This window comes from Mus caroli, unplaced genomic scaffold (assembly GCF_978045245.1).
Source record: "Mus caroli unplaced genomic scaffold, Mus_caroli_1 scaffold_17, whole genome shotgun sequence".
Lineage (NCBI taxonomy): Eukaryota > Metazoa > Chordata > Mammalia > Rodentia > Muridae > Mus > Mus caroli.
Genome location: NW_028227272.1, coordinates 88,214,257 through 88,235,189, shown reverse-complemented (window position 1 = coordinate 88,235,189; position 20,933 = coordinate 88,214,257). Strand labels below are relative to the sequence as shown.

Sequence of the window (20,933 nt, the reverse complement as noted above, 5' to 3'; positions counted from 1 at the left end):
TCCAGGGCAATTCCCTGATATGCTCTGAGTCGAGGAAGCGGTTTGGACTCTCACCCATTGGATGCTGTTGAGGTCATTTTGGGTTTGCTTTGCATGACAAAAAAAAAAATCCTAGCAAGTCTCATGATTTTTTATATCTGGTCTTGAAAGGAGCCTTCTAGAATGGCCTCAGGATGTAGGACGCCTGTGAATTCTAGACTTCTGTGAATTCAGATCCAAGACTGACTTGGAGAATTCATTTCAGTCTTGAGAGGTAGAAACTAAAGACAAGTTTAAGTGTTGAAGACACAGCCCGAGTTTAAAGCTTAGAAAAGGAGTTTCGTCCCCAGAAGGCGAATGAGAGCAGCAGTGTTTTCCATTATTGTCTTCGTTACCTCTGCTCACATGACTGTTCCTGTCTTTGTATTTGGTCATCAGTACGTCTCTGTATGCATAAGACCAACATGGCTTAAGAGCTGGTGTTCTCTGCCCAGGCCTGCTTGCTCACGTGTAGTATGAATTAGGAGCCCAACGATCTCAAATGCATTTGCCAGGGGGAAGGGGTCAGGAGAACAGAGTGTGGAGAAGTGAAGACTGTGCCATCAGGGGACTTTTCTGCTTAGCACGAATTGCCCCTGCCATGCAGAACCTAGCTTCTGTGGCATAGCTTCTCATTTTGCCGAGGAATCTCTATATCTGAATTTTCAGGTACTTTTCCAATGATCACATGTAGCCAGTGAATTCATTTAAAACCAGTAGCACTCCCCTGCAAGCTGTCTACATCCTGCAGGTTCCCCCTGCCCTGAGGGGGGAGGGAGAGGAACAGAGCATCGTTTCTCAACCTGTGGGTTGGGACCCCCTCCACAGGGGTTGCAGAAGATCATCTGAAAACACAGATATTTACAATTCATAACAGTAGCAAAATTACAGTTACAAAGTAGCAACAAAAATAATTTTATGGTTGGGCGTCACCACAACATGAGGAACTGTATCAAACGGCCGAAGCAGTTGGAAGGCTGAGAATCGCTGTGGTAGAGTGTCTTAGCCGTATGTCTTTAAAATTGAACATTCATGAATTCATCGATCCTCACAGTCACAGTCATTCTCAAGGATAGAGCCTCTGTTGTGTGGTTTTAGAACTCTATTTAAACCGGAACTAAACCCCAAATAGAACCTCTTTGGGAGTAACAAACTACACGTGTCTGTTTTGTTTAAATTATTTTTATTTTGGTAAAATATCCATCATGTGAAACTTACCACCCTTAAAATCTTTCTGTTTGTTTAGTAATTCCATCGGTTGCTGGGATTTTTGGTTGTTGTTTTTTTTAAATATAAGGCGACAAAGAGTTTGCAAAATACAATCTTGTATACGGGACTGAAAGAAATAATTTTTCTTTAAAATTTTTTCTTTAGCATGGTTGACTAATATTATTATTAATTTAGAGAGATTCAGCTGCCAAACTATTAGTAATGTTTATATATATTATATATATATAATATATATAATATATATAATTATAATATATATAATATATATTATATACATATAATATATATAATATATGTTACATGTGTCTACATAGCTGTCAAAAAGAAAGAAATTTCTTGGTGTACCTTTTTCCAACATGTTAATAGATATTTTAGTAACCCTTGTGTGATTACTCTTAAATTTTAATTATTTCTATAGTTCTTTTTATTTTTCAAAAACCATACTTTCTGAGTATACAACTGACATATGAAATAATACTGTAATCAAAAGCTTTGCTATAGTCTTAAACAGAGAAAAAGGAGGAAAATTTTAATGTTATAAAATGCCTCCCCAGAATTAAAAGAATTGAATCCCCATTTACAATGAGTCACTGAGACAAATGTGCTCAGTGACTGGTCAGGGCTGACTCTGGTCAGGGCACTAATGTTCGATGTACTTAAAAAGAAATCCTGACTTTCACAATCACTGCCTCAAAGGAATGACATTGCAGGCTCACTTGGAAGGCAGACCTGACTCTTGCTGCTTCAGTGCTTCTTCAGATTGGTTTATTATAAATCTTACAGAACCTTACCATTGCCACCCTTGTCTGAATGGTCAGCTCAGTGGCATTGAGAATTTGCAGATGGCAGAGTTCCCGTCACCACCATCTACCTCAATCTTCTCATCTCACAACACCGGGGCTACGGTCAGGGAACAGCTCCTTGCTTCCTCTACCCCGGCTCCCAGCAGGCCTTGTTCTGCTAGCTGTCTCTAGATCTCTCTACTCTGTCTCTCTCATACAAATAGAAACACACAGTGTTTGTCAATTAGTATCTTTCCTTGTCTCCCTGGAGGTCCTTAAGGCTCTTCTTTATTAGAGCATGTAGCAAAATTCTCTTCAGTTTTAAGGCTGATCAACACTCCATTATAATCACGTACAGCGGGTTGTCCTAACTCTGACCTCTGGAAACAGAGCTACCATGGACTTGCAGCCACACATATGTGAGTCCATGCTTTCAATTTTGACAGTCCCTGTTTGTAAGAGCCTATAGATGGCCTCTTCTTTGAGACCTGCTCTCTCACCTGCAGGGGTTGGGTGGGGATAGTCCCATACTTGGATGTATTCAACAACCCACCTGATTGTTAGAGGTGAATATTCATTTAGTGTGGTCCTTCCCTCTAGTTCAGTTGACAGAAAGGAAATTAATCGGGGGGGGGGGGTGATAAACTCCTCAAATCAAGAATGTGAAAGAACTGTCTCGGAACAGATATAAATCAAATCTTGCCTCTGGCTAAGTCTACTTCTGGACTCGGCCAGTATAACCATCACCACTGGATACAGCTGCCACCCCACCAGGAATCTCTCACTGGACTGTGGTTTGGATAAACTGACACCACCCATGGCAAGTATTCACCTCCACACTGATGACCACTTGAGTCTGCTGTGGCACAAAGAAGAAAAGTATCCTCAAATCAATGCTGTACTGGCCAGAACACCAACCTTGCGGGCATCACACTGGCTTCCAAAATGCCGAAATATTTACGCTACCGTTGGAACATTGTTTTCCCCTCAGAGAGCATTTTCCCAGCATGCCTCTGGCTGATGTACTGAAGAGCCTAATGGACAGGTATCTAATATGTCAAGGGAATAAAAGGTTGCCTGTACAGATTATACTGGATGGAGGAGAGAGAGAGAGAGAGAGAGAGAGAGAGAGAGAGAGAGAGAGAGAGAGAGAGAGCACTTGCATTTCTACAATGCATTTCTACACTGGCATAGATAGCTTAGAGAGAGCTGGCCAGTACTCTTCAAGATACATATGTAATTCTAAGTTTTTATCATGGACATACTAAAAGATAAAAGAAATGAGTAAAATCAATTTTAGTAATACATTGTATCGATCATCTATTACATATATATACACACACACACACACACATATATATATATATATATATATATATATATATAATAAATACACATAATACATAATAAATAAGGCTCTTAATGAGAGAGCATGTGTATTCCACACCTCCAGCAGCCTCCAGGAGGATGGCCATATCCCAGGTGTTCCCTAGCACCAGTGCTATTGGCACCGTATGGAGGGTTATAATATCCGAAGAGTGGCTTAGGATCAACCTCAGCCCATCCTCGTGTTGCGGGCTGTGAGCAGCATGTATTGCTTTCCTTTCTGATTGGCGTGGAAAAATCACAAATCCAAATGTTAAATAAAATCAAACCAGGTCAATTAAGATCCTGTCTTGTAGGAGGAGATATTGCTGAATATGCTCCTGAGAATGTGAACAGAGATCTTTGGGGGAAAAAGGGAGAAGGAGGGACTGGAGTGATGGCTTAGCAGATAAGGGCATTGGCTGCTCTTATAAAGGACTTGGGTTTCATTCTCAGGATCCATATGCTGTCCCATAACTGTAACTCCAGCTCTATGAAATTTGATACCCTTCTCTGACCTCTGTCGGCACCAGGCACACATGTGGTGGCAAAACCACCATCACATAACGTAAAAATGAATAAATCAAAGAATAAATGCTCAGATTCTGTGGAGAGCGAGATACCAGGTGCCTGGATGCTCTAGCCCTTCACACTTGATGCTCAGTGTCTGCCTGTAACCTAGCAACATTCTCCATGCAACACGAGTCATCTGTAGGTGACTTGGAAGGCCTAACCCCTGAAAGTTATGGCTCTAGCTGTGGTGCTGCTGTGTTTATTGTTTGTGAATGGTTAGAAAGGTGTGTGTGTTTAACACAGATGCAATCTGAGGCATCCTGTATCTGGGTGTGGTCGAATTGGTGAGTATGGGGACCTATGCATACGCAGGGTTGATTGTATTGAATTAAGTACAGCTATACAAAGATGAGGAAGAGACCAGACAATGATAAGTGCTAGCAGGGGCTTTAACAGTGCCTATAAAATTATATACCATTTCTGGTTTTATTTTCATATTTGTTTTGAAATGGTCTAATTTATTTACAATGAGTAAAATTAATCCTTTCAAATGTTCAAACAACAATGAAGGCATTTCTTTAAAAAAAAAATAGCCGCTATTAGGGCCAGCTCAGTTTGTATAGTGCTTTTGTAACATGTGTTCAACCCGCAACTCTGCAGCTAGCAGGCGTGGTGGTGCATGCTGGGAGTCGAGACAGGAGGACCAGTTCACCATCCCTGGGGTACATGAGACCCTGTCCCAAAAGACAAAATTAAATTAAACCAAAAAGCCATCTTTGGAACTTCCCTGTCTCCTTCAGCAACAGATCCAAAACTAGCAACCAGACTTCCCAGTTGAGCTGGCCACAAGCCTGTGAGGCTGAGGGAGGTGGAGCCAGGTCCCAGCTTGTGAGTGACATTTCCCATTCATTGAGAGTCCTACAAGGTGCTTGACCTATAATGTCCAGGTATAATTATATACCCTTATAATTTCTTTGAAGATTATATGGATTTAATATAAACCTAAGATGAAGCCAGCAGAGGGACTTATTGGGCTGAGGGGCTTCCTGCCAGGCCTGTCAGCCTGAGTGGGACCCACAGGGACTCACAGGGACCCACAGGGGCCCACAGGGACTCACAGAGACTCATGCAGTGCAAGAAGAGAACTGACTCCAGCAAGCTGTCCTCTGATCTCCACATGCGTGCTCTAGCCTACATACCCTACACATACACACACACACACACACACACACACACACACACACACACACACACACACACAAAGTGAATGTAAACATCAAAATGAAACAAAAAAAATATGAAACATTTTAAAACAAGCTTATAAACACCTTTTCTTGGAAAGGGCACAAAACATTCCCCGGAGGCGGCATCTCAGCTTCCGATTTGTTGCTAGATTCTCGCACCAAGCATGTCTATTTGTTTTGGTTTGTGTTTTATTTATGTTTGTTATTTTTATGAGTATGTATCTCTGTGTGGGTGTGTGCACATGAGTGCAGGTGTCATCGGAGAGCAGAGGTGTCAGATCACCCAGAGCTAGAACTTGGGCAGTTGGGAGCCTAAACTACTGATGTGGGTGCTGGGAATCAAACTTCAGTCCTCCGGAAGAGCACCATGTGCTGTTAACACAGAGCCATCTCTCCGGCCCAGGCGGGCCTTCTGAAAAGCCCATCAAAAGCTATTTTCACAGAGTAGTTTAAAAATTGGAGCAGAGCAATTAACACATCCCAGAAACTTTCAGATGGTGGCCCCACTATGAACTGTTCCTTTGTTCCTCATCTGGGTGACACATCTCCCTGAGATCAAGGATTAGGGACAGAGAAAATGGTAGTAGAGGCGCTGCTGGAGGAAAACAAAGCTCTCTTATTTCACCCAACCTAGGTGAGGCAGAGTTGGTGCACTACTTTTTACTAAACCTCCCAGACTCACACACTTCCCATCACAGGTGTTCAGACCCAGGCGGTCCCTCACTGTCTAGGAATGGAGGGAAGAGGAAAGAGTTTAATGACCCCTCCAATAAATAACAGATACCTGGTGCTAAACAGCAGTTCAGTGGAAATGTTTGATGGCAGTGGAGGCCTATGCTGCCTCCAGATTAGAGGGGTATGCAAAGAAAATAACTGGGCCCTGCATTCCTCAAAAAGGCTCTCCAGGTGGATCTCCAAAAGAAAGATCTGAATGTGAGGGGACCTGGCTCCCTTGACAGAGGACTGTTAGTTACACAGTAGCCTGAGCTGTAGCCTGCACTATGTGGATGAGTGGAAGCACAGAGGACTGCTACACTGTAGCCTGAGCTACTTGGATGAGAGAAAGGACAGAGGACTGTTACACTGTAGCCTGCACTATGTGGATGAGCAGAAGGGCAGAGGACTGCTACACTGTAGCCTTTGCTATGCCGATGAGCTGAAGGACTTGCTCCCAGCACATCCACAGTAACAGTGTTCTGGATGCTCTAATTTGCCAGCTAAATGCCCTTATAGCCCCTCTTTACAGAGGAGACTGCTAAGCATGAAGCTATGCATTATTGGCAAGGGTGGAGTAGGAATTTGAAACAAGGCTTTCATAACCACACTGGCCACCAGACTGCAAGGACAATATCTGCTGGTATCTGAACTTGACTGGAACATCATTTTTATGTCTGAGCTACCTTTAGCTTCGAGAAATCCAGCCCCACATGGCCAAAGTTGGAGAGGGTCAGTGGGAAGGCAGTGGCCTCGTGGGTTGACTTAGCAATGACCTTGGTTAACTGGGAAGGCAGGTTGGGGTCTTGCCTTCAGTTAAGTCCATGTAGGAGTCTTGGGAAAAAAACAGCAGCTGTCTATATGTAGACTTCTGATATTTTTCCCATGCATATTTTTAATCAATTTTTATTTTAAACATTGCAAAATATTATTTATTATGACAAGTGACTTTGGGGAGGTCTCTTCAGTTTTGTATCCAAAGAAACGTTATGCTCCCTAACCCATGTCCTGGTTTCTGGCTAACACCCAAATAACACAAGCAGGTCTCATCCAACTGTGTGACTCTGGGGACATTTAACTTAGCACACTGTTTTTCTGACTCAATTTTGTTTGCCACAGTGAAATGGTCACTTAATTCATGAGTTTGAACCAAAACAAAACAACTATGCAAACTCAAGCAAAACAGGGAATTAGTCAGTGGGAGAACACTTCTTAGCAGCACGAGGCCTTGGTTCTGTGGAGGCAACTTAGGCTGAAACTCTTGTTGAGTTCCACCCACTGAACAGAGACTGGCTACCTTTTCCTTTCCAATATTTTTCTATTAAAAGCTTTGGGGCATATTTCTTTGCTTCCCTTATTTCTACCTTCTCTTCCTCCTCTACTAATAAAATCTACATAATAAAATCTATAGTCTACAGGCAGTGTGGGTGTATGTGCAGGATATGTGGACACACAGCTAAAGCCGGAGGACTGGGCATCTTCCTCTATCATTGTTCACCGTTGTTCACCGTATTTCCTTGAGATAAGGTTTCATTTAGCCTGAGCCTTGCTGTTGGCTAGACTTGGTAGGTGGTAAACTCTCCGCATCTGCCTGTCCCACCAGTTACAGAGCATGGCCAGGCCTTACTTTTGGAGGATGCTGGGGATCCAAATTCAGATCCTGGTGTTCTTACACACTGAGCCATCTGCAAACTCTCAGTAACTTAATATTCCCATGTTACAGTACTTCCTTCTTCTTGCTCCCTTCACCCTTCCATCCTGATAAGTTATCTCTCTGTCTGTGATCCAACTCGAGAGAGAGAGAGAGAGAGAGAGAGAGAGAGAGAGAGAGAGAGAGAGACCAGGTTTATTGGGGAGCTGCTCTGGGGCAGATGAGTTTACTCATCCCAAGGAAGAAGAGAAGGGAGACAGGGGGGAGGTGAAAGAGAAAGAGAGAAAAAGCATGCACAGAGAGAGGGAGAGGGAGGGAGAGGGAGAGGGAGAGAGGAGTTTAATGACACCTCCAAAATGTCTGAATTATATACTGAAAAGCCTTTGGGGGAAGGGCTGCCCAGTCCCTGGTCTGGAAAGCTCAGGTTAGGGACTGGGGGATTCTGGGAGAACATGGAGGCTAGGTCTACTCCCAGGTCTAAAAACCTAACACATCCCACTCTCCACCTCGTTTTCCTTCCCTCCTTTGTTCTGGCAAGGAATCCATGTTGAGTTCCACTCATTGAACTTCCATGACCACATCCCTGCTTTGAGACATCACTGTGCCAGTGCCAATTGTGGGACCCTTGCTGAGAGCTGACCAAAGGCATGGCTCTTGACTGGGGTTGCCCAGACTCACTGGCCGGGATGAGCCCCAGCTCCCTCAGCCAGAGTTCTCCTGAGCTGACTGACTCCCATTCATCCTCCATGTGCGGATGACTCAGGCAATGATTTCAGCCACCCGCCTGGTGTTTGTGTCACTTGCCACAAACCGGTAGAGACTGTTTGGTGCTGACCTGAGCTCTGCTGGCAGAGAATGACATAGGATCAGCTTGTAGCCAAACAGATGGCTTCTGAAGAACCTATTGTTTGTGAGCTCACTCAGAGGAGGAGGAGGGGGAGAAGGAGGAGGAGGAGGGGGGTGAAGCAGAGGAGGAAGGAGGGGGAAGAAGAAGAGGAGGGGGAAGAGGAAGGGGAGGAAGAAGGAGAAGGGGGAGGAAGGAGGGGAGGAGAGAGGAAGAGAAGTAGGAAGAGGAGGAGGAGGAAGAGGAGGAGGGAGAGGAAGAGGAGGAGGAGGAAGAGGAAGAGGAGGAGGGGGCTGTCACTGTGGGGAGGAGGGGATTCTACAGTCTATTTCCAGCCACCCCAGAGAAACACTTGACTTCAGATATGCTCAGCAGGAATCCAGGAGAACAGGACAGAACCCCACATGGGTTTTCTAAGAGAACCCCTAAGCAACCCAACTGGACTTTATACACTTATTTATCTAAATGGATTTTTGCTTGGCACCCTTGGGTGCTGACATGGGCCCCACTCATGTGCAAGAAAAGATGCAAACACAGAGTACACACTGTCTCTTAGCGACTGATCATCACAGTGCACAGAGCCACGCTGTTGACTCAATTCTGTCAATCTGTGTGCCGTGACAAGCAACCGCAACAAGCACTGAGCTGGGTCCTGTCGGGATTCTCACCTGGGACAGCAGAGGTCCTAGAGTTCAGTGACCTGTCTGAGGGAGTAAGATCTCCAATGCTCAGCCATAAAGGCATGCTCAGCACGGCAAGGTGTCAGAGAGAGAAGGCGAGAAGGAGTGTGGGGGTCGGATATGGCGTCCAGTGATGCTCCAAAACAATCGCAGGTTCGTGGGGCAGAGAATGGAAAGGCACGTGGACACCCACAAAGCTCTCCTCCCTCTCTTTCTTAAGTACCATCTGGCCCTCCCACTGGGCACAACTTCCCTCAAGCCCTCCACAGGAAGAGTTTGTGACTAACTACTAACCATTAACAACTTTACAGTATGCTAACATGAAGACAAAATGCAAAAGGCATCTTCCTGGGCCATCCCAGTCCTTCACAGATACCATCGCCAATGTAAATTCACGGCAGTCTGTGAATACAGTGCTGAAATACTTGCATTCACGGCTGCACCAGAGGGCTCACTATTTCTCTTGCCCAATACGCAGCTCCTAGGACTGCATGGGGGCGGGGGGGGGGGTCGTCCTGCAACTAACACCACGGGGAGCCAGCAGACAAAATAGCCTTTTGATTGCTAATCAGGGTAGAGAAAACTATCACCCAGTCAAACAGTCTTTACTGACTTTCATCTGCCTGATGTGATTTTTAAGGACTTGGATTGGACATATCTACTGATCTCCCGAGAGTTCAATTTTGTGTTTGGCTCTTTACCTTAGGCCAGTGGTTCTCAGCCTTCCTAATGCTGCTAACCTTTAATACAGTTCCTCCTGCTGTGGTGACCCCCAGCCATAAGATTATTTTGTTGCTACTTCATAACTAAGTTTGCTACTGTTATGAATGGTATTGTAAATATTTGTGTTTTTCGATGGTCTTAGGCGATCCCTGTAAAAGGGTTGTTCAACCCCCAAGAGGGGTAGTGCCCCACAGATGGAGAACAGCCTCAGAGGCCTTTGTAGGGTCAGGAATATGTTATGTTTTCAAAGGAGCAGAGAATGCATATCTACCTTTTATTCCATTTGCATTCCTAATATCTCAGAACTGAAGTCAACCCTTCTTCCTCCCAGCCCTGTCCCAGACTGGGTCACATAGGGAGTGAAACTTAGAAAGCAGAGTGAACTTCTACCCCTCAAAAATGCTTAAAAAAATGAAATGACTTGAAACGACACCATGCGAGCTCTGGAGAGAGGAGGGAGCACCGACTGCAGGTGGCCTGCCAGGCCTCGTGGGAATCTCAGTGGTTACATTGACCAGAACATTGAGTGGTGGCAGTGATCACAGCTAGGCCTGGGGTTATATGGGGGATGCCACCACTTTGTCCTAAAAGCTGAGGGAAAGGACATCTCTCAAATGACAATAACCCTTGGGGGCTTCCCCCACCCAGGCGTCTAGAAATCCCTGGTATGAGCCTTGACTCCCTTTCTCTGTCCTGCTCACCTGACAGGTGAGGATTACACAAACACCTACAAAGTGAGGCGAAGTCTGTAAATGCTGAGAAGATTCCTGGCGCTCAGTAAACACAGCTGGCTCCTGGGTACTGTTGCGGTTGTTAGCAGCAGGTGCCAATCAGCCAGTCCTACTCAGCCTTTACCTTCGTCCTCCTTGTCTGCTCATCTCCGGGTGAGCCAGAGGCCTTCCCTCCTCCCCTCCCTCCCTCTTCCTCTTCCTGCTTTCCTCCATCTCTCTCTTCCTGAACTCGAAGATGAGTCTTTTCAGTCTTGCCACTTGGAAATCTCTCCGTTGTAGAATTTAAAGTCATCCTCATTGCCCAGCAGCTTTGGGGACACACTAGCCTTTCTTGAGCTCTCGGGCTAACCTTTTTCCTGGGCCCATTGCTTACCTGTGACTTGCGTGCCAGGTCTGGGGTCCAGGCATAGCACCAGGCATATCTGGCCTCAGTTCCTGGAGGGTTGGCTGCAGCCAGGGCTTCCTGCTACAGAGGAGCCTCTTGGGAAATTCTTCTCGTCTGCGAGAAACACAGGCAAGAGATGCCGTGTGTGCTGAGGAAATGGTCCCTATGTAGGTCAGCACAATGAAAACGCAGAAAGGGAGCCATTAAAAGACAAGTCCTTGTGCTGTGCCCGATGGCTGCTCCCCTCTCTCCCTGCTGCCCCGGCTGCCAGCTGTCTGCTGCTTTGCTACCTAAAGTTGCTTTCTGAAACCTTGATGACAAACGTGTGCCATCAGAGCCTCTCCCAGGGCTTGCCACTCCCTGTCACTAATCTGGGTCTCCTTGGGGACCAGGAACAAGGCTGTCACAGAAAGTCCAGGTGATTCAACTACAGCCAGGTTGACTGGCAAGGGATTGGCCCTGAGGCTGTGTCATGGATACCACTCCTGAGGCCAGACCAAGGGCTGCATGGAGAGGCTGGAAAGGGTCAGAGGTCAGAGATGAAGGGACTCTAGCCAGCCTGGACCTGGCAAACATAGCTTTGTCAGGCCCTTCTCCCCATTTCTCTGTCTTGCCAAAACCAGTTAGGTTACACTCCTGAAACTATCCCCCAAGTTCTAGTCCCTTATCTGACCACTTCCTCCTCCTGAGGCTGACCACCAAGGTCCAGCTATAAAGTAGTAAAGTCCATCAGTCAAAAGCCCTCTTGGCTCACCTAATTAACATGCCCAATTAAAATTAAACTCCTGGGCCTAATGTGGGGTTTTCATCCTTATCTTAGACAATGCCATTTACCATGGTCACATCTGTTTCCTCTCTGTCCAGAGGCAGTCTTTTATCCCTCAGGGACAAACACCCCTTCTCCCTCTCCCTGTTTCCCTTCCCATTCTCCCTACTCCTCTCTCTCCCATCTTTGTCTCTTATTCCCTGCCTTTTGTCCTTCTGGAGCAAATAAATTGTTCGTGCTGAGAAGTTGGTCTTGGGGTCCTGAGCTGATTCTGTCAAGAGATCGTCCAGAGAGTCAGGAACAGTGTGCTCAGCCTGGGATGGGAGCCTCTCCTCTCACCTGGGTCCCCTTTTCCTCACCCACTGGGAAAAATCAAGGAAGAAATGTTTGCTTTGCTGGCAACAGGCACCCACCAGTTCTTGACCACCTGTGACTTTAGCCAATAAGAGAGAGAAGAGCAGGTGGTTTGTGGGTCCTCGTGCTTGAGACATTCTATACGGTTCAGAGAGGTATTCTATAGGGTTCAAAGAGGTATTCTATAGGGTTCAGAAAGGCATTCTATAGGGTTCAGAGAGCAAATTGTCACACCTTGAGGTTTTCTATAGGGTTGGCACTTGTATCCTTTGACCTGGGCTTATATTCCTACTTCATCTTCTGAGGTCAATGGGGGATGCTGGTGTAAAGGAGAAGGGTACCCCACTTCTACTGTTAACCTATATACCCCTCCCCCCAAAGATTCCCAATGCCTTTGGCCTTGAGATCCTTGAGCTGGTTATCCTGAGTCGTCGTGATCCAGCAGTGGAAATCGAAGGTGTTTCCAGACCAAATGGGTTAATTGCACAGGAACAGAAAGAACGCCTTGATTTTTCCATCAGACAGTTCAATATTCTCCTTGGGTTAGCGTAAGATGGTGGACAGGGCTGCTTTAAAAACTGTACTAGTTAGCATCCCCGTGGCTACACTAAAACACTGACCAAAAGCAAAGGCCAGGGGAGGGGAATGGTTCATTCGGTTTCCAGGGAAAACCAGGGCAGGAGCTTAAGGCAGGAACATGGAGGCCATAACTGAAGCAGGAACCTTGGAGAAACAGTGCTTATTGGCTCGCTGCCCTGGCTTGCTAGGCTAACTTTCTTACACAGTGAAGGACCCCCTGCCCATGGTGGGATGGGCCCTCCTCTGTCAATAAACAATCAGAAGGCCCACTAGCCAACTGATGAAGACAGTGGAGACAGTCCCTGGCTTGGGATCCCCTCTTCACGGAAGTGTTTGGGTAGATGTAAGTTTGACAAAAGCTCACCAGCAATCTCCATGCGCGCAGTAATGCTAAATTCTGTAACCCCAAGGAATACTTTGCTATTTTATTTTCAAGCCTTGTATCTTGTAAAAGAAACCCTGCCTTTCTCCTTTCCTTCTGTGCTGGGAACTGAACTCAGGGTCTTACCTGTGCTAGAACTCTACCACTGAGCTACACTCCCAACCCTGGAATCTTTTTGAAAACAGTAAAATCAAACAGTCTCCCTACTACTACTACACTCTGCTTACCGGAAATCAAATCCTGTTGAAGCCATTGCTCTGTGAGCTTCCGCTGTGACTGTGGGTGACTTTAGTGACTCCTGATTGTGTAGAATTCGGAAAGCCTACGGAGAAGCAAGAATGTGCTTGTTGAAGGATGTATACTATTCCTGTCTGCCATGGCGGGCCACAGCTTCCACTTAATAGCTTTCCAACTATCACCTGTTCTGTCCATAAAATAACCTAGTGTGGCTGGAGGAAAGTCCTTCTTCCAGTTGGCTTCTGTTGCCAACCACAGAATGTTCTAGGCTCTGGAGGAACCAACTGCAGTTCTGAGCAGTGGTTTCCAGCCTCACCAGTGCATGTGGGCTGGATTGAAAGGAAAAGGAAAGAGCCAACCCACCAGAGACCAGAGAGACAGCTCAGAGGTTAAGCATGTGTGCTTCACTTACAGAGTTCCCAAGTTCAATTCCTAGCACCCACCTTGAGGAGCTGATAGCCACCTGTCACTGTCACTCCAGCTTCAGGGAAATCCAACACCTCTGGCCTTCATGGGCATCTGAATACAGGTACACAGACACACAGACTCATAGACATGCATACAGACAGACAGGCACACACACACATTAAAAAAAATTTAGAGCCAAAGAGATGGCTTAGAGGTTAAGAGCAATGACTACTCTCTCAAAGGACCAGATTCAATTCCCAACAATCAGATGGTGGCTCCTAACTGAGTGTAACTTCAGTTCCAGGGGACCTGATGCCCTTTTCTTGTTCTCAAGGGCACTGTGTACATGTGCTATGCAGGCATATATGCAGGTAAACACTCATACACATTAATAAAAAAAATAAAGGTTAAACAAATTAAAAAAATAAATAATTCTAAAACAACAGTAACAAAATATCCCCGTTAAACTTGGGGGGCATGTAACAACCCAGAAGATGAAGTACTTGCTGTAAGAAGACCCTGGTCTGTAGGGCAAGCACCCCATAAGAGCCAGGTGGGCGGCGTGGAAACCTACGTGTAACCTCAACACTCATTTAGGAGGCAAGAAGAGGTGATCCCCAGGGAAAGCTAGCTGGCCAGCCTCGCTGGACTGACTGGTGAGCTCTGGGTTCATCTGAGAGACTCCACATCAATATAGAAGATGGAGAGCGACCGAGGAAGACCCTGGTGCCAACCTCTGCTCTTCATTTGTAGCCCCTCTCCCAACACACACAGATCTAACGGTACATTACCTGGGCACCATGCAAGGCCTGTGGCTGAGATCCTAAACTTGAGGGAAGCTCAGTCTTTTGCATGTTTGAGGTGGAGCCTCTTTGTTGGCGGAACTACTACATTAACCATTTCATTAAGCAGCATGCTCATACCGGGTGCAATTGCTTTTCCTTAGGGGAGATCTCCGCTCAGTAGACATTGCAGTGCTAGGGAAATCCCATGATGCTTTTCTGCTTTCCACCCGCTCCGTTTCTGACTGCTCACTGACCTTCAACACATAAGCCAATTTTTTCTGTGTGTTTTCCCTGCTCTGATTCTGTTCTCTAAGGCTGCTGGGATTGCACATGGAGGATGCGGGACTGGGTACAGGGGCTTTCTCTAAGCACCAAGCCACATGTTGCTTTTCTGTCTCAAAGACCCTGTCTAAACCCACCCTGCTTTCTTACCCCTTCAAAGCTTAGCTTAAACTGTTGCCTGAGACCACTCCATCTGAAGTCAAAGGAGGTGGGAATTCAACACATTCTCTTGCTAACAAGACAGAGCAATGGAGAGTTCAAAGGTGACTCAGCTCTATAAAGTGTCCGTGTAATTGTAAAGGGTATACTTTTCCAGGGCTGCCAGGAGATTCACCTTTGCACTTGTCTATATATGACTCATCTGTATATGTATCCTGTGTATACTCTTCTGTATATGGTGACCTCCAATTTATCCAATGGGCTCCTGAGCTAGCTTAGCACATGAACTAACAAGGTGACATTCTAGTAACCTTGCTCAGCACTTGGTTGATAAGACGTTCCGTGCAGGTGCAAAATGTAAAGATTTAGATAGTGTCCTGCTGCACTGGTTGTTTATTATTATTATTATTATTATTATTATTATTATTATTATTATCTTGTCAGTTTGATACAAGTTAGCATCATTTGAGAAAAGGGAACCTTAGTTGAGAAATGCTCCCACAAGACTGGCCTGTGAACAAAACCATACACATCTTCTTGATTAAAGATGAGTGGGGGAGATCTCAGTTCATTGTGGGTGGGGCCCCGGGTAGCATAAGAAACGAGGCTACAAGTCCCAGGGAGCAAGTTTAAAAGGAGCCTTCCTCTGTGGCCTCTGCTTTGGTTCCTGCCTGGAGTCCTTCCTCTGACTTACCTCGGTGATGGAGACTGGCCTGAGAGTTGTAAGATAAACCCTTCCCTCCCCAAGTTGCTTTTGATCATGGTGTTTCATCACAAAAATAGAACTCACAAAGGCATCACCCCCAAATCAACACTGTATCCTTGTTGAATTCACTCGTGATCTTCGTCAGTGCAAGGGTATAGCATGGGTGCTTGTCCTACTGAATACAGGAAAAGGAGATGAGGTAGTGCTTATAGCCATGACTGTTTCTCTTCTGTAAGCTGGCTCTTACAGGTGACTCTCAGGTGACAGTGAAAACCCAGTGCCAGAAGTGGAACTGGAAAAGGTGTTTCTAAGCTCAGCTTGGTCCTGAGGGTTTTGTTTTTTTTCTTCAGGTTTAACAGCTGGTTGTTTGCTCTTTGGCCCCTCATCAGATTGTGAGGTAAGGAAAACAAAGAAACAAACAAACAAAAACAAATAACAAAGCAAAAACAAAGGCAAAAAAAATCCTAAAATTTAAATAAATCAATCCCCAGTGGCAGAGTCTGGAGGATGAGCCCCAGGGCTCTTTGTGTAGCTGGCTTTCAGAGCTACTCTCTCTTTTGTGAGTCTGGGTTCCCTCAGGACAAGAATTGCCAGCATAGGGGGGCAGCCATTCCATAGCTCCATCCCCTTCTGCCTGTGTTCTCAGAGCGAATGTTTCTGCTCTGTATTCTGCTCCAGGGAAGCCGGTGCATGTAGTATCAAGTCAATAATCTCAGTTTCCTGGACCGTCCCTCAGCTAAGGGAGGGGGCAGGGGGAGGGGCCGAGGGGCGGCGGCAGGGGCTTGTATGTGAACAGATCAGCACTTCAATTTTTAAATCTTCTTTCTTCTCTTGAGTCCGGGTCTCATGTAGCCCAGGCTAGCCTTGAATTTAAGGGTAACCTCCTGCCAGGTGTGCACCCCCAATCTTGATTTATAGTGCCCCAAATTCTTAAAATCAATTCGATGGACCCCAACGTTTTCCTCAGTTGGAATCAAATTGTGCCCAGTGTCTTCTTGTATCATGGAGACAACCCTGCTTAAAAACAACCAACCTCCTGCAGATGGGAGGGGCCTCATATGTTTGTGACTCTGTTTACTACAAGACAGAAAAAATATATTTCAAAGGAAAATGTTGAAATAAAGTATAATAATGTATGGCTTAATTCACCTGGGAATATCACTGGGAAGAAGATATATTTAAAGGAGCCCCTATCTCCTGAGTTTGGCCAAACCCCAGTCTCTTGGGTTTTTCCTTGCCCCTCTAACCAGCTTGCCCCCTGCCCTTCCACGACCAGCCGATGCCTGGATTTGAATCACAGTCGCCTCTCCATTGGATTATTTTACAGGTCAAGAATTCAAGTTTTAAAATGTGGAAACCCAGTCATTGTGATTTCACTCTCACGTTGTGACTCTAACAGGACACAAGGACATTTTTATTCAACAAACAGACGAAAAACGTAAAAATTCAACTGTTGACGTTTTATTTTGTGATTTCTGTACAGTTCAGGGGGGACAGAGTTAGAAGTCAAATAAAATGCCAGTTAAATTCGGCTACTGTCAACAACCCAAAACTTCCAACATAAAAAAAAAAAAAAAAAAAAAAAGCAAGCTGGTGAAGATTATGCAATAATCTTGGGTAATTTCCTAACGCTAGTCACAAGCCAAGACGCGGCACCCACGCGCGCACGCGTCCACTGAGTTCTTCAGCCGCACTGCTGTGGTTAACGACCAGCCCGCGAAGTGCAGAGCGCCTTCCCGCCTGCAGCGCAGCTGGGTTTGTCCAGCCAAGGGCGGTTTGGGATCCTCGCCCATCTCCGCTTACTTTAATGAGAACGTTAATGACCGAATTTCATAAGCCTGCGCTACGACGTGCCTTGCTACCTATTTTAGTAAGTCCGAACACCGATGGCGCGGAACGTGGTTGGAATTTTGTTTTCAAGCAAGCTCAAACGTTGGTTAAGCTACCTTTAGGGAAGTGGAGACTAAGTAGGGTTTTAGGTTTTAAGGAGCGTAAACTGCAACAAAACACCTGGGCAAGCCTGAAAAACAGAACTGGGAGGGGAGAGGAACCTCTCCACTTCGCATCCCCAACCACCGGGCGCGGTAACCAGAGTGCACCCTCGTAACATCCAGCTCGGAAACCCTGGGCCGTCCAGAGCGGCCCATCCATAACACCCTTGATGTTTGTACCGGTGGCCTGGGCTTTCTAGACCTCCTAGATCTGCATGGTTTGGCTGGAGGGAGCAAGGGAGCCTGTGCGCTCAGGCTCTGGACAAGGAAAGGAATCCCCTCTGGGTAGACACTGTTGGGGAGCCCCTCTTAGGCCAGGGAGCTGGAGCATGCCAGAGCACCAAGCTCGGGGGCAGCCTTTCGCTGCACCCAGGGCAACCCCCTTGTACCGCACAGCCGGCTACCGTCTTCCCCGACCCCGCGATGCTCACGGATACAAGAATAGCCCGCGGTGGTGGGGGTTATCACCCCCGCCAGTGGGTGAGTTGTGGTGGGGATGCAAAGACTTCTGGCTCTAAACAGGTTCATCTAGAACCCCAAGCAACTGCGTCGCTCCTTGGAACACCCGCTTGGGTTATTTTAATTGCCAGGGAGTGGGGGCGGGGAAGAAGGCGCCCTACAGTCTGTCGTCTGGGAGAGAAGTCTGGAAATGTCCTCCTTTCTGGGGCCAGCTCTGCCTAGATCCAGGACGCGAGGGCGCGGGAAGATTGGCTGAGGTCGCGCCCCGCCCCGGGCCCAGCCAGCCCTCACTTGGAGAACTGGGCCTGCACCGCTGCCAAGCCCAGGCCGGCGGGGACCAGATGCGGGAACTTGCACACCGCACAGGAGCAGAGGCCGGGGCTACCCGCGCCACCAGCTGGGAGAGAGAACTGGCCGCACGGTGGCTCGTCCAGCGCTAGAGACAGGTACTTGGTGGGGCGCAGCGTTTCGGGGGGTCCCACGGCACCGGGTGCCAGCAGCACAGAGCCCGGCGCGGCAGCCAGCAGAGGCAGGCCAGCGAGGAGCAGGCGCGGGGCGGCGGGTCCCGCACCGTCGCCGAGCGCGCGGCGCAGCTCCTGCAGCGAGCTACCCAGCAGCAGGATGTAGTTGCGGGCGAGCAGCAGCGTGGCGATCTTGGAGAGCTTGCGGCCCGGCGCGCCCTGGCAGTGCGCTGCCGAGTAGGGTAGGATAACTTCGCGCAACGCGTCCATGGCCAAGTTCAGGTCCTGCATGCGCTTCCGCTCGCGGCTGTTGATCTTGCGCCGCAGTTGCTGCTGCTGCTGTTCCTCTTTGGCGTCGGCCCGGGCGCCCCCGGACTCTGGCGCCGGTCCCCGCGGTTCAGCGAGCGGAGCTTCGGCCTTCTCGCGCGCAGGCTTGGGGAGAAGGGATGAGGTGGAAGAGGATGAGGATGAGGATGAGGAGATAGGTGGCTGCCTGTAACCCACCAGCTCGTACAGCGAGGCCCCGAGCTGCACGTCTCCAGGCCGCTGTGGCCGCAACATGGTCGTGGGAGCCGCGTTCACACGCGCCTGGGAAACCGCATAGTACATCTGGGGCGGGGGCTGTGGGGCGACTCGGGGCGCCCTTCACTAACGCCCAGGGGTGGGCTGGTCGGCAGATCGCCCTCCCCGCGGACCTGCGTGCCGGCGGATGACAGTGAGGGGCCCTGCGCGCCTGACACCTTTAAACCCGGCTTGGGAACCTGCGAGGACCGCGGTTGGCGGGGTGCAGCCAATGGAGGCGCGAGCTTGGCCATAGGCGAATGTTCATTGGTCGCCTGAGCAGAGGTACAGCCAGAGTTGCCAGAGATGGTTATCACGGGGCGCCTGCGCGGGTGTCACAGTGCCCGCCCCGGGAGGGCAAGGGAGGGAGCTTTAGGGCAAAACATTGTTCCTTCCGAATTCTAGTTCAGCTGGTCAGGCTAAAATGGCTTTTGCCTCCCTTTATCTCTCGAGCTCTATTCCCATCCCTTTTTATAGTTACATTTGTCCTTGTAAAATGTGATCAGCCAGTAATCCCATCGCTGGGAACTACTGAAGCAGGAAGGAGAGCAGGCCAATCTGGGCTCCAAAGTGAGAGGTTGGCTGTTATAAAAATGCAGTCTAATATTCATAACATGAAATGTAACCATCCCAGAGTGCGCAGTTCAGTCGTTAAAACGCCTGACTGTTGACACGATTTTGCAACAGATGGCCAGGACTTGTTTGTTTTTTGCAAAACTTAAACCATTAAAACTGCAAAACAGCAACCCTAACTCTTGGTAAGCATTAAAGAGCCCCTGCTTGTCTTACTTAGTTCTCTACTGCTGTGATAAGCACTGGAACCAAAAGAAACTGGGGGCGGGGTTTCCCTTGGCTGACACTTGCCAATCACAGCTCCTCACTGTGGAAAGTTAGCTCAGGAACCGGGAAGTTAGCAGGCACAGAGGCAAGAACCAAGAGTAGCCCACCGAGGGGAGCTCTAACCTGCTTCCTTCTGCAGGCGCAGGCTCAGAGTTGGTTACCTTTCTTATATCGCACAGGCCCACCTGCCTGGAATGGTGCCAGTTCGCAGTGCGCTGGGCCCTCCCACATCAATTATTAATAAAGAAAATGCATCAGAGAGGAGACCACCAGGCCGATCTGGTGACGTCAGTGTTCTCATTTGAGGTTCCCTCTTTTCAGGTATATCCAGTTGACAAACAACCACTTCTCCACCTTGGTAAATATCACCCCGGGTGTGTCTGCATGACTTTGTTTTCTCAGGAAATCCCATATACGCAGTCGTCGTATTTGTCTTTTAGTGGCTGGTTCATTTTGGTGACTTAGCATGTGTTCAGGCTTCATCCATGTCAGATATAGCACGCATCTCCATTCCTCTCCTCCTGTATCCAAGGTCGGGCCACACTCCGTGTTTATTAAAAGATAACTTTAAACTTAAGATCCTCCTTGTCTCCGCCTCCCAGATCCTGGGAATACAAGCACTTACTCACTGTGCCCAGTTTATGCACTGGTGTGGATCTGAAGCCAGGGTTTTGTGCACACTGGGCAAGCACCCTACTCACAGAGCCACGCAGTCCCAGCCTGAATTCTTCCTGCTGAAAAAGCCAAATAGCTCATTATACTTCCCAGGGATGTCTTACACTTCCTGTAACCACCGCCTTTATCTGAGCTCACAGAGGGTGGCTTCAACCTCAGGGCTATTAGGACAATGTTCCTATGTGTGTGTAGGACAGGGGTGTAGGGTGGTGACTCTCCGTTACTTTCACCCCAGCTCTCTGATCCACAGGTCTACAAGGATGAAGGAGTCTTTGGGGTTACAAAACATCTCTTCCTTCCCCAAAGGGATGTGAGCTGTTTTTATCAGTGACTTGACTCTTCCTTGAGCAAACCCCACTCTGGCCTCTGATCAGAAAGAACATAACACCAAATATTTCTCGAGCACAA

At 47.6% G+C, this 20,933-nt stretch overlaps 1 protein-coding gene across 1 annotated transcript; it reads right to left on the bottom strand.

The window, feature by feature from the left end:
• Window positions 1-16,997: 16,997 nt before the first annotated feature.
• On the bottom strand, window positions 16,998-19,148 carry Olig1 (oligodendrocyte transcription factor 1). Its single transcript, XM_021185620.2, has one exon. The coding sequence runs from the start codon at window positions 19,056-19,058 to the stop codon at window positions 18,276-18,278; it is 783 nt and encodes a 260-aa protein (XP_021041279.1). The 5' UTR covers window positions 19,059-19,148; the 3' UTR covers window positions 16,998-18,275.
• Window positions 19,149-20,933: the final 1,785 nt, after the last annotated feature.

Coding starts and splice junctions, on each gene's coding strand:
- Olig1 (XM_021185620.2), bottom strand. CDS start 19,058: ATGTACTATGCGGTTTCCCAGGCGCGTGTGAACGCGGCTCCCACGACC.